General features: G+C 41.7%; 1 protein-coding gene across 2 annotated transcripts in view; it reads left to right on the forward strand.

Annotated features, from left to right (window-relative positions):
• Adamtsl3 (ADAMTS like 3) overlaps positions 1–13,977 on the forward strand; it is a 270,398-nt gene that overhangs the window by 206,372 nt on the left and 50,049 nt on the right. For both annotated transcript variants that reach the window (XM_029480045.1, XM_021167800.2), the window contains exons 18-20: positions 1,012–1,204; positions 1,308–1,487; positions 13,533–13,686. In XM_029480045.1, coding sequence (XP_029335905.1) covers positions 1,012–1,204; positions 1,308–1,487; positions 13,533–13,686 — 527 coding nt within the window. The remainder of the gene's footprint in view (positions 1–1,011; positions 1,205–1,307; positions 1,488–13,532; positions 13,687–13,977) is intronic.

Below are 13,977 nucleotides of genomic sequence, written 5' to 3' on the forward strand. Positions count from 1 at the left end.
TGAGTATCTCTGTGGTAACTAGTTAAGAATTCTTTTTCCCAAAAAAAAAAAAAAAAAAAATCAAACATCCACAAGTAAAATAACCATAATGTCCAAAATCTCTCTAATAAGATGGAGCAAAGACTTTTAAAAATGGTATTTTCCAGCACTTCAGGAAATGGGGCGTGTGAGCTTCGGGGGGTGGGGGGGGGTGCAAGCAAGCTGCAGGAATCTTCACTGAAGTGACTTGGAAATATGAGTCAAACGCTGCTGCTGCTGCTGCTGCGGTTTTCATTTTTCCAGCTGTTTCCCTAGGAAACATGATTTTCCTTATTAGAAAGGAATCACATTATATATGTACTGTAAATCCAACCCTACCATAAAGGAATTTTCTCAAGGATATTACAAATAATGAATCCAGGTGCCCTGAAGACTTCCTGAAATGTGTTTGTAAGCATTTTAAAAATCTCCTTTGTTGCCTCTGTAAATTATCTTTGCCGTGAGACTCAAAACCAAGTCAAGATTTTAGTTTTGATGGATGGTGTTAGGGCAGGGCAGGGGAAAGCAATCTACTCCCTGTCACTCAGGGTCGCACCAAACAAGTGAGATCTTTAACCACTTCCCTGACATGCCTTCCCTTTAAATGTCATGTTTCTCTGTGTTAATCATATATATTCATGGAGATACCATAGTTTGGAGCCTATACACAGTAATAAGGTCGAGTGCGGTGGCTCTCAGCCTTCCCAATGCTGCGATCCTTTAATAAAGTTCCTCATGGTGTAGTGACCCTTCCCCCCACCAAAAATTATTTCGTTGCTACTTCACAGCTGTAATTTTGCTATTATTGTGAATCGTAATGTAACTATCTGATATGTGATCCCAGGGGGATCGTGACCCACAGGTTGAGAACCACTGGCCGAGGGTCCCGCGAGAAGCTTGGGATCGTTTGTGTTTGTTGTGTTTTGCCTTTTGGGGGATGTTCACCTCTCCTCAGTTGCTTTTTGCCTCTTCCCCACTTGGCTTTTGATACAGATGGCACATGGGCTCTTGGGGAGCCTGTTCAGCTACCTGTGGTGTTGGAATCCAGACACGAGATGTATACTGCCTCCATCCTGAGGAATTCCCAGCCCCTCCGGAGGAATGCAGAGAGGAAAAGCCGCATGCCTTACGAGCCTGCAATCAGTTTGATTGCCCTCCCAGCTGGCACATTGAAGAGTGGCAGCAGGTACAGCAGCGTGGCAAACCACGGCCTGTTCTGCCTGTGATGAGAGTGGTGGCCCCGCTTTTCATTAACAGAAAGTAAGCCCCCCTGCTTCCCTGTCTCTTAGTGTTCCAGGACGTGCGGTGGGGGGACTCAGAACCGGAGAGTCACCTGTCGACAGCTGTTAACTGATGGCAGCTTTTTGAACTTGTCGGATGAGCTGTGCCAAGGACCCAAGGCATCGTCTCATAAGTCCTGTGCCAGGACAGACTGCCCCCCACAGCTGGCTGCCGGAGACTGGTCGAAGGTAAGGGCCACACACGACATCTCTTGCTCTGCTCCTTCTTTGTTTCAGCTGCTAAATATTTCCCGAAGAGCTCAAACCAGCACTTGTGAGAAACTGGCCCAGAGCCAAGGCATGCTCACTCAGAAGCTGTTTGTGAACGTGGGAAGTACATGAAAGGTGTTGACTCCCTCAATCTCAGTCACTCACCCCCACTGTGTGTATGTGTGTCTTTGTGTGTGTTGATACTTCTTTCACAGTCATATGTATATGTATGCACTCTTATGGTAAAAACCTTCAGCTCATACTTAAAATAGACTTGACCTCAAGAAGTTTCGATTTCTGAATTCCTTTATTATTTCAAATTTTTTTCAAAGATTAAAAAACAATTTAAGTGTATTTGATGTGTGTGTGTGTGTGCATACACACACATACACACACACACACGCATGCAAGTATGTATGAAGCCAGAGATGTCATTATAGCCCTGGATTAGAGTTACAGGCATCAGTAAACTACCTAACATGTGAGCTGGGAATGGAACGTGTGCCCTCAACAAGAGCACTATGCACTCTTAACCACTGAGCTTTATCTTGCCCTGCCCCAGACTTCTTGATTCTTTATTACAAAGACTAAGAACCTTGGTTGGGCTTCTCCTTTACATTTTTAATCTTTCCCTTTATAATTTGTACTTGGTAGAGCCACGCAAATACATGATACCTGGATTCAGATCATTCTACCTGTGTTATTCTACGGATATGTTGACCTTGACCCACATCTGTTAACTATTTATACTATGATAAGTATTAGCTTATAATTGCTCATTCTAAATTGAATAGTTGCATTCCCATAGCCTTACATGTTTGGTCCCTCAAACAACAGACATTTACTGAATGCTATTGTATTGATCACTCGAAGCACCCAGAATGAGAGACAACCAAGAACACAGCCTTAAGTGAACTCACTTTAAGAAGGCACATAGATGAAATACTGCTCATAGCCATGTAGGGGGCTCAATATAGTTATCCTATGTATATAACTATGGTGAATGGAGAAACCTCACTTCCCAATTCAGCCCTAGGAAAGTATGTAGAAGATGTGGCTTTAATATTTAGTCTGAGGAAATGAGGGCAACTCTGTGGAAATGAGACCAAAGGGTATTGTAGGTAGTGTGTGACACTTTCGAGATCATGAGTCTCATGGGGACTGAGAACTGAATGCATTAAGGAAGTGATGGGACATGAGAGGAAAAGTCGAGGTTGTAACAGATAAGAAAGGATTTAGACTATTCATATGTATCCCTGTGGTCCTCTAAAGTTTGGCAGAAGTATTTGAATATTCAGAAGCTAAAATATAATATGACAGCCTGGATCATGTGTTAGAGCAAGAAGACGTGGGAGACAGAGAAGCTATAGAAGCTAGAAGTTGGATCTGGACGACTAGGAAATAGTGAAGCTGTTGGCATAGAGAAGAGTAGCCAGTGCTTTTCTCATTAATAAGAAATGATTTGCTTCTATGTGAATAGCTAATTCTGTGTACAGTTCGAATACACATAAAACTAGTATAACTGGAAATGCCTATGTAAATGCCACAGTAATGTCAAGTGAAATATGAAGTAACAGTTTTAGGCTGGGAGGAGTTAATGGGAAGATTGGGTTAAAATATATTGAATAAAATTATCAACAAATTAATGAAAATATTTTAAGTAGAGTTTTGAAAGGATCTAGGGAAACATAACTGACACATTTGATCATTAACTTGACAGTGAATGAGCAAAAAAAGAGAAAAGTTCTATATATCTGTCCTAGGCGAGCTAATGGATAGTGTGGCACTGATCTTAAAGTTAGCTAGAGAAAGAAAAGAAAGACTCAGGAGGTGACATAAAAGTGAGACAAAATAGGCTTTATTGAAACACACACAGCTTGAGGGTCCTTAAAGGCCTTGAAAAAATTGCAGCCTAGGAGGGATTTGTGCCAACATTGTGACTGTAGGAATCATCAACCTATAAGTGGTAGTTTCAGTCATAAATGGTGGGTACCAAGGTGTCTAAATGTATATTTTTAACAGTTCCTTTAAAGTAATTAATAATAGGCTTCTAAAGAAGCAAGTTTATGGTGGCAACACTGATCTTTAATGTTCTCTAATCCCTCATTTTAAAAAAAGAACATGAAATAAAAATAAAACCATTAGGATGTCAAAGGGAAAAGGACAGAGGTAATTTTCACATAAACAGCATAAGGAGCAAAGGCCAAACCAAACTTAATAGCAGAAACTACAAATCCAGCCACCACCAGGTGGTGAGAGGAAGAGGTGTAGGGCCAAGAGCCACTGAGCATGGAAACCAAAAACACATACCCAGCCAAAGAAATGTGCCGCAGACCCTCTGGGCCCCTGTGCCTGCGTGGAAAAGAGTCTCTAGAGTAGTTGGGCAAAGCTTAGGATGAAGTGACAGACAGAGACACACACGCAAGAGAGGTGTTGAATCTGAATGTAATTTTTTGGTCGAGCTTAGACTAATTATATTACAGCGAATATCAAAAATTGCAAATCATAACAGATACGGTACATTGAAGTTTTCCAGGTGCAAGAGGAGTGACTACAAAAAGAATTTGTAGGAACCAGATAAATGTTTAGAGATTAGTATCCCTCCAGATGCAAGAGGAGTGACTTCAAAAGGAATACGTTTACACTAGAGATTAGCACCTGCCTCGGATCAGCCCTGTGCCAGGCAAGAGTTTTACACTTTAGTGTTAATTGCTCCAGGGAGTTTAACTCTTGACAGGCCTCAAGAGTGATGTAGTGTCACTGACCCCAAAATTCTCTAGGCCTTGTTAATTCCTATCTATGTCTGGAGAATTCCCATTTATCAGGATAGTATATTGTTTTATTGTAGTGCTTAATTAGTTACTGAATGGGTTAAGCTCCTTGCTGCTATCTGGGATCTTGGAACACTGGGAGAGGCTTTAGCTAATTCAGAATACAATCTTAAAAGGCATTAACAATAAGGTAATACTAAAAAGAGAGTACGTGGATCCATACACTAGACTAACGTGGGAATGGAAAATTAATTTTAGGGGAAACGCCAAACCCCAGGAGGAAACTTCCGTGGAACTCTTTTTCCTCGTGGGCAGCTTCCAGGCTTTCGCCTGTCAAACTGACCCAACTGGAGAACTGGCTTTCGTCAGACCCCAGGAGGAGAGCCTCCTTGGAATTCTTTTCCTCGTGAACAGCTTTTAGGCATTTCTGCCTGACAGGCTGACTCCACTGGAGTGCCGTGGCAGAAATGATTCTACTCTGATTAGAACACTGAGTAAAGTGAGCAAAGTGGAGTCCAGTGAACCCAAAAGAAGTGTGTGAATGAAGAATGACCACACAGACCTTCAAAGGATGTGCTAGAAACTGACATCTGGAAGGAGGATGACATGGGGTGAAGGAAAAGTGAATGTTCATTTCCTTGGGAGCATCTAGAGAAAACAACCTCAAAACTGTGGTTAAATTGTGGACTACATTTTAACACCAGAGGCCAGAAGGAGTCCTCACCATGAAGATAACATTCTGAAATACTCTACTGCCTTATACTTGTATTCTCTAAAAGCACAGAGGGCTAGTGATGTATATGGGAGCATCAGAAAATTGCAAGGATCACTAAAAGTCAATAGGATTAGCACACCAGCATATACAATTTTTGTCCTTGAATCATATGAAAATATAACAATGCTACAAAATGAGATGAAAGAAACTAAGAAAACTACAGAAATAAATTAAAATATAAAATCTAATGAAGTAGATAAATAGAAAAAAGTAGCATACAAATATAGCAAGCAGGCTTCAGGAAAGAATTAGAAAACTAAAGGTGAATTTCTTTCAAATTTTTTACTTAACTAGAAAGAACTCAGGAATGACTAGACATAGATAATATAATTAACAATATGTGCAAAGACTCAAACAAATAAAAATGCTAAATATGAAAAGTAAACGGGCCACCCCTGTGACGGGTCGCAGCAGTTCCTGTGGTGGTGGCAGCGGCGGCTTGGCAGTGCGGCTCCTCGGTGACAGATCTGACGACGCATGCGTCTCCCACCCCGCACCGCCATGATGCCCAAGAGGAAGGTTAGAGCACCCAAGCACCGCTCCGCAAGGCTGTCGGCCAAGCCCGCCCCTGCCAAGGTGGACGTGAAGCCGAAAAAGGCCTCAGGAAAGGATAAAGCATCAGACAAAAAAGTGCAGATAAAAGGGAAGAGGGGAGCAAAGGGCAAACAGGCTGACATGGCTGACCAGCAAACCACAGAGCTGCCTGCAGAAAATGGAGAGACGGAAAACCAGAGTCCTGCCTCTGAAGAAGAGAAAGAAGCTAAGTCCGACTAAGCATCCATCACGTCTGTCAGTGGTCCCGCCTCCCTTCTTGTACAATCCAGAGGAATATTTTTATCAACTATTTTGTAAATGCGAGTTTTTTAGTAGCTCTAGAAACATTTTTAAAAGGTGAGGGGATCCCACCTCATTCCATTGTTTAAGTGTAAATGGTTTTTTTTAAGAGGTTAAATCATATGCTGGTTATTTATTTTTTGGTACAACCAGAAAATAGCAGGATACTGAATCAGGAGAGGCTGTGACTGTCTCGGGGGTCACCATAACATTCCGTAGATGGGGCTAGTTTTATATCCTATAATACAAAGCATACTAAATGGCAATTTGGCGTCTCAGTCGTGCATTCGTGTCTGGAATATTTTCAGTTCTATCTGGTTCCGTGTTTCTAGTAGAACCATTTTGTAACAAAACCAGTCCTTGGCCCTTGCCCTGTCAGAACTGTGATGTCTGTGGTCATGGCAGTCCATTTTCCTAACAGTTGTGATAATGTGCTGTGAAAGATGGAAATCCTGAGTCTGTTCTGTGTGTGGCGTAACATTGTGAATTGGTGGAACTGAGGATTACAGGCATTTGGTTGTTATGAGAGGTCTTAGGGGAACTTGCCGAGTTTGAGGCTGGAACATCACTGGAATAAGTTCAAAGAAAAACAATATGTAGCTCTTCATTTGTGCACATGAACACAATGTGACTTCAGAGTTTGGGTACGTGAACACAGTATATGGCTCTTTTTGGGTACGTGAATAAGAATTGGAATGTCTGTACTCTGCTCCTCGACCAATAAAATCTGTTGTGAAAGAAAAAAAAAAAGAAAGAAAAGTAAATGGAAAATAATCTAATGAATATAAATCACCACCTAAGAATATCACCTAATAGGATAGAACAGAATAAAAGGCTTAAATTGTCACACTGAAGGAGTACTCCCTATTCCTGAGAAACCTGGGTGTAATGACAAAAACTGGAAATAATAATTTTTAAGACAGATCTTACTAAAATGACTCCATTTTAAAGATCAAAAAATGATATGTGGTTTTTTTGCACCTGGACAAGAAAATCAAGTTTCTTATTAGAGAAAGAAAACTGTACTAGCATCAGATATCTCAGCAATACTACTCTGTACTGGAAAACAAAAGAGTAGCATAATTAAGATTAATGTGGGTGAACTATTTTATACCCTGCCCAACTGACCTTCAAATTCAAAGACCTTAGACTAACATTTGCAGAGATGCAAGAATTTAGGACATGTTATTATTGAAAGGTTTTCCTGGGAATCTGCCAAACATCTTCAGTGAGATCATCGATGTTTCATCACAAGGCTGAGGCCTTATTAGTGAAATTGAGGGCCCAAAATATGTCACCTCTCCTACAGTTCTGAACATTCTGTAAGTCTTCTATTCAATAAAGGGAATTACAAATGATCCTGCCATACAAAAGGAGGGGGTGTGTGAGGTGCATCAAACATATCCCCATCATTAGAGATGTCTAATGAAAAGAAAGTTTGACAGTTTTTTTTTACCACCATGTTATGTGAACAAAATTGGTTCAGTGGTAATTAAGAAAAAGTTGATGTTTACATTTATTATATGAAAATTTTAGGTGTATATTTTCTTTTAAACATGACAGTAATGGCATTTAAAAAATCATTCCTCTTTGAAATTCAAAAACAACAAATCAGAAGGAGAATAATAAGATAGAATCTCTGTTGTCGATGAACAGTGAAATGGCTGAAATTCTAAACTATACATCCCAAAAAACACCTGCAAGACGCCATAAAAATGTGGGTCAAAGAGAAGGAAAGTTGAGTGATGACAAATATTTCCTTGGGTACCAAGAGGGATACAGATTTCCAGAGGACTAAGTGTGGCAGACCTTGAATGCCTGTTCTTTAATTAGAGAGATAGTGGCTTAAGGACCATGTGTTAACCACAGGAGTTGGGATTGTCCCTGAAGAACTGTGGAGAATCAAGAGCTGGAGTAGAGACCACATTTATATACCTCTTTGTGGAGGAAAGATGCCAAAGATAAAATGGTGTGAAGGGAGAAATGGAAGCAGCAATAGCTGAATTATTACCGCATTATGTAATTTAAAACCTCCTTTCCTAGTCCCAGCAACCAATCAAATGCTGTCAACTCGAACAGAGTTGTGGATAAAGGAAATAAATGATTTGATTATAGGGTCTTGATGACAATCCATGGGAAGTTTATTAGCCCATCCTCTATGTATGTCTGTCCATCTATAGATGGATGCTTCCAGAGCAGCAGCATGAATGTGTGCATTAATGCAACCACAAAGATTGGAAGTAGGAAGATTCAGGGTACAGGGAGCCATCCCAAGCAGAGTCACACAAGCCACTGGATAAGGCACTTCCCAGAGAGAAGGACAAGCAGGTTCTGTATTCCCAAAGAAGTCGCCATCTTAGGTCCAGGGGAAAATGGCTTAAAAGTGAGGTCTGAGATTTTATGGTGATTAGAAGAGACTAGAAAGAGACGGAAAGACAACAGGAACAGACAAGGAGGAGCCAAGAACAAAAATAAAACCTATTTTGAAAATGCTTGTTAACTTACTTTTTACTTAAAATATTTTATACAATGTATTGATTGTATTATTTCCCTCCACCTTCCCTTCCCAGATCCTACCTCCTCCCTAACATCATATTCTCTCCCTCCTCTCCCTCTCCCCCCTCTCCTCCCTCTCCTCCCTCCCCTTCCCCCCCCCCCCCCCCCCCCCCTCTCCACATTCCCCCCCCCTCTCTCCCTCTCCCCCTCCCTCTCCCTTCCCCCTTCCCCCTCCTGCTCCCCCTCCCTCTGCTTCCCCCTCCCCCCTCTCCTCCCTCTCCCTCTCCCTCTCTGCTTGTGGACGTTGTACATCGTGGTGCGCACTAGGCTCCGCACCACGATGTACAACGTCCACAAGCAGCCCTCTCCCCCTCTCCTCCCTCTCCCCCTCCCCATCTCCATCTCCCTTTCCCTCTCTCTCTTCCAAAACAAAAACAAAAATCAAAACAACAACACAAAATAAAAAGTTAACAAAACCCACGGAGTTTGTTTTGTGTATGATATCTAATACATACATGAAAGAAATTAAAGTGAAATCAGCATAGACTGGGTAAGACAATGCCCAGACTAGAGATCCTATATCACCACATAAAAACTCCAGTGCCAAAGGGATCTCAAAGACCCCTCCCCAAGCATCACAGGCTACTGCCAAGGCTATTGGTTACTCTGCAAAATCTCATGATAAGTCCTACAGCTGAAGAGAAACTTCGTTATGTCATTGAACATGGAGAAATTGAGCTAGTACCCAGCTAGAAGCTTCACCCCTACTGGCTGGCATTCATGATGCTTGAAGGTACATTGTATGCTACTAAAGAACAACTGTGATCATTGATATCATCCAGCTACAAACCCTGTGACTTACACCAGAGACCTGCTGGCAAGGTATAGTGGAACAAATAGTCGGACAAACCTCTGTTTGGATTTAAGGCCCAGTCCATGAGATGAAGCTCATACTTGTTACTACTAAAGCGGCCAAGAAACTGAGAATAGGTAGTCATGGGCCTTAGTGAAAAACCTACTACTGTTATTCTGCTAAAGAAACGTAAGGTGGCCTATTGTTATATCCACAGATCAGCGCCTCCCTCAACCCTTGTTAGAGAAGCGTCTTCCTGCAGTAGATGGAAACTAACACAGAGACTCACAGTGTGCACAGAGAGACCCTTTGGAGTATTCGGCCCTAAATTATGTGTGTGTGTGTGTGTGTGTGTGTGTGTGTGTGTGTGTGTGTGTGTGTGTTGATGATAAGTATACATAATAAAAATTGTGCAATAACACAAGCAAAGATTGATTCATTAGCAATAACAACAAAATAAGAAGTTGTGATCAGAGAGATGGCACACACAATAGAATAGATGCAGTGAAATGACAGAAAAAGGAGCCACCAAGCTGGATGAACACTGTTTTTAGCAGCACTGAAGGCTGTAGGAGCAGGCAAGCACACTGCCTCACCAGTGTTTGTTAAAGGAACGCTCAGTATTGAGATCAAATAGCAACCATTGACCTCCTTTAATAAAAGCTCATGAGCAATTCATGGACTACTATATGCTAAGAAAATACAAACTGGAAGACAGCCTGCCTGGGTGTTATCTTAACTAAAGAGCCCAAAGGTCTAAGAGCAGAAGAGGTAAACAGAACAATAAGGAAAGCCCCTTGTTTGCCATGAGTGTTCAACGCAAGGAGACAAAGGAGCAGGATATGAGTATGGAAGGCGTAGCAGAGCATTCACTCTATAACGGTTGCTATTCCTGGGAACAGGCCACAGAAGTAGGCCAGAGAACTGTCTGATATGCCGTCCTGATGAACCTATGCCTTCTTGATGAACCCAGAGGACCAGAATATTATAAAGTTGACTCAAATCACAGACCCTACGAAGTCAATCACGTTGTTTGTTTGTTTGTTTTTAAAGAAAATAAGTGGTGAAACATTAAAGTATAAGATTAAAACTAATCAACCAGCAATTGATAGAGCAGAGCAGAATGTAAATACCAGAAGCCTTGACATCACCTGGTTAACATAATGGACAAACTGGGAATTTGGAAGGAAGTGATGTCGTAACCAAAGTGGGCTTACTTCTCTTGCCTTGCTTAGCAGAAGGCCCTTGTTATTCTCTCAAGTCAAAACAATGCCATTAAAATAACTGTCCAAGTTTCGTGTTTTTTAAATCTTCTATAGTGACTTCAGAGTATTCCTTTTGAAATTAATTGTGGTTAAAAAAAAATACCAAACCTACAACAGCTTGTTTTTTTTTTTCCCAGTTTTCCCCTTATGCACTTAATAAGGCTGCATGAATGCCTTAGATTAGAACTGCCTGTGCCCGAGGTGATTACTTAGTACTAATGTTATTTTGGGAATCAGAGCTTGGGTCATTCTTGAATGGCGCCTTTCTGTATTGGTCTGCATTGCATTAACCCAGCAATACACCAATTAACTCAGGAAGATCAAAGGTTTATGTAGCTCACACTTTAGTAGCCTTAAAGCCACTAGGGCTTGCATCATTGGAGAGTGTAGTGGACGTAGCAGGTATGAGTGAGTGGTCAGATCTCAATCTAGGAGCTGGAAGCATAGATGAGAAGGGTCTGCAGATCTCTTTTAAGGGTGTACTCCCAGGGACCTAGGGATCCCTTCAGATCCCATCCCTTTAAGGTACAGCTCTTCCCATTAGCACCACTCTAGGGACCATGTCTCCATATATGGATCTTAGAAGACTTTCAAAAATACCCAATGATACATTTCCCCCCATTTTATTTTGCTCACCGATATAGAAAATGTGAAGTGTGTATTGGGCTGGGGGGGAGAACTACTGTTTAAGACAGGGTAAACATGTCTATCTCCTCAAATGTATATCACTTCTTTAAGACAAAAACCAAAAGAAAATCCTTCTAATTTTATTAAGTGTGCAGTCCATTATCGCTGTGTGTAATCATCCTACTGGATGATAGCACACTAGAGTGTCCTGCTCCTACCTACCTGTAACTTCACACCTAGTTATCAACCTGTCCCCATCCTTCTGCCCTCTGCCCTGACTCCCCAGGCTACAGAATTCTTATATTGTCACTTGTCATTCTGTGCTGGTTCATTTTGCTTAACATAATGACCCCCAGTTTCCATCCATGTCATCACAGGTGACAGGGTTCTGTTCCTGTGTCAGAATACGTATTCCATGATATAAATGCGCCATGGTCTCTTTATCCGTTTATTGTTGATGCTCTTCATCTTTCAGCTGCTGTGAAGTGCACACACGTGGGAAGGCAGATTCCTTCTCAGCATACTGACTTCATTTCCTCCAGATAAATATCCACTGGTGGGATTGCCCGAACATGTGCTGCTTCTCTTTTAATTTTTTTTTGAGAAAATTCCATACTGTTTCCCACAATGGGTACATTAATTGACATTGCTGTGGACCAATGGAATGGCAGGGCCCCTTTACTCCACACCCTCACCAGAACTTGTAACCTTTTGTCTTTTTGATAAAATTAGTCCTACAGGAGTAAGGTAATATCTCATTGTGGCTCATTGTGGTATAGTGAGACCATTCATGTGCCCCTTGGTCATATGAATGCCTTCTCTTAAAAAGTGTCTATTTAGGTGATTTGCCCATTTGTTAATGGTACTGCTTGGATTTGCTCACTGAGATTTATGCATCACACGTATGTTCTGAGTTACACCCTCTTCTCAAAGGCATAGGGTATAAAGCTTTTCTCCCCTTTTGTGGCTCCTCTCTTCGTTCTGAAACTCGTTCCCTTTTCTTGGTGGTGCAGAAGCTTCTTAGCGAGACGAAGTCCCATTCGACTGTGACGTTGCTTCCTGTACCCTTAAGGGCTCATCCAAAAGTTCTTGTCCGTTCCACTGCACAAGCATGTGTGTTCCTCTGCCTTCTCTGGTTGCTTTCAAGTCTTAGGTTTTCTTCTTTCCCCTGTTTTGAGAAATAGGGATCGATCATGCATTCCTCTGTGTGCCGGTCCCCAGCAGTGCTTATTGAAGAAACCATTGTTTCTCTAGTGCACGTCCTTAGCATCTTTGCTGAAAATCAGTTGATTGCAGATGCACACGGGTTTAGTTTTATTCTGTGCCCTTACTCTAGATGTTTTTGTTTATATTAATTCTGCCCTGGTTTGACTAACAAAGCTTTGTGGTGTATATTAAAGCCAGGCTGGGTACTGCAGGGCCTCTTCCCTTCCATTTTCTCAAGATTGATTTGACTATTATTATTTTGCTTGTTTGTTTGTTTGTTTATTACAAACTTTAGGATTTTTCAAAATGCCTGTGAAGGCATTTTGAATTGGGGGGGGGGCATTATGTTAGTATTCTGAAGGGATGACTTCAGCTATGCAGATTGCTTGGGGTGATGTGCATATTCTACAACATTCATTCTTCTGATCTGTCATCATAGGTTCTCTTTCTGGTTTTTGCATATCTATCTCAATGATTACCATCAATGTTTTATAATTTTCATCATGCAAATCTTACCTTTTGGCTAAATGTATTGTTAACTACTTAATTTCTGTAGCTACTATGAACATATGCAGCAATATTGATTTTACATATCTGTTTTACACTTTCCATTTATTGTTTTACCTCATCATACAGAGAAAACGTGTATTAGAGGGCTGAGGAGGGCTCAGTAGATAAAGGATTTGCAATGCAAGCATGAAGACCTAGGTTGATCTCCAGAAACTACAAAAGAGCCAGATGTGGTGGTGCATAAACGAGTGTACACACACACACACACACACACACTATACACACACAAAAAAAATAAAGTAAGCATCACTTCTAACATCAGAAATGAAATCACAAATTCTACAATAGATTACTGTCAGTTACTTGCTAATCTCAGAAAGAAGGGACTGAAGAAAGAAAGAAAATAAGGACGGGGGGAAATTAACAGAGAAAGAAAGAAACAAAGAAAGAAAGAAAGAAAAGGAGAGAAGTTGAGATGAGAAGCTATACAGTGAAAATAGTCCTTGGAGACTGAGCTGCCCTCCGCAGGCTAGCCTATGCTGTCCCCCCATCCCACCCTCCATAGGCTAGCCTATGCTGCCCCCCCTCCCCGCAGGCTGGCCTGTGCTGCCCCCTGCAGGCAGGCCTGTGTTGTCCCCTGCAGGCTGGTATGTGCGAGCTTTGTCTAACTATCAACTCTAATTGCAGTGCTCTGTCACCTGTGGGGTTGGATTCCAGAGAAGAAAGCAGGTGTGTCAAAAACTCACTGCCAAAGGCCGAAGAGTCTCCGTAGCTGAGACGCTGTGCAGGGACCTGCCAGGGCTCCCCCTCGTGAGACCATGCCAGATGCCCATGTGCAGCAGTAAGTGTGCCACGTCATCCATGCTTCAGTTTCTTCATCCTCAGCCTATCTCAACTGTGTGGGTAAAGCAGTCCAAGGAAAACTCCAACTTGCTTTTAGTGGTGAAAGGTAGAATGGGGGAGAGCTAGTTTTCAGGACAGCCCGTTATGAGGAATGTCTGCTCATGAGTGCGCCTTGTAGGGATTAAGCTGAATTGCTTCTTGGCTTTCTTTGCCAGGAACGTAACTGTATTCACAATATTAAGAGTAGAAGAGATGAGTATTTGATAAAAGGCCCTTTCTGGTTTTTTTT

The sequence above is a fragment of the Mus caroli genome, chromosome 7 (assembly GCF_900094665.2).
Source record: "Mus caroli chromosome 7, CAROLI_EIJ_v1.1, whole genome shotgun sequence".
NCBI classification, from domain to species: Eukaryota; Metazoa; Chordata; class Mammalia; order Rodentia; family Muridae; genus Mus; species Mus caroli.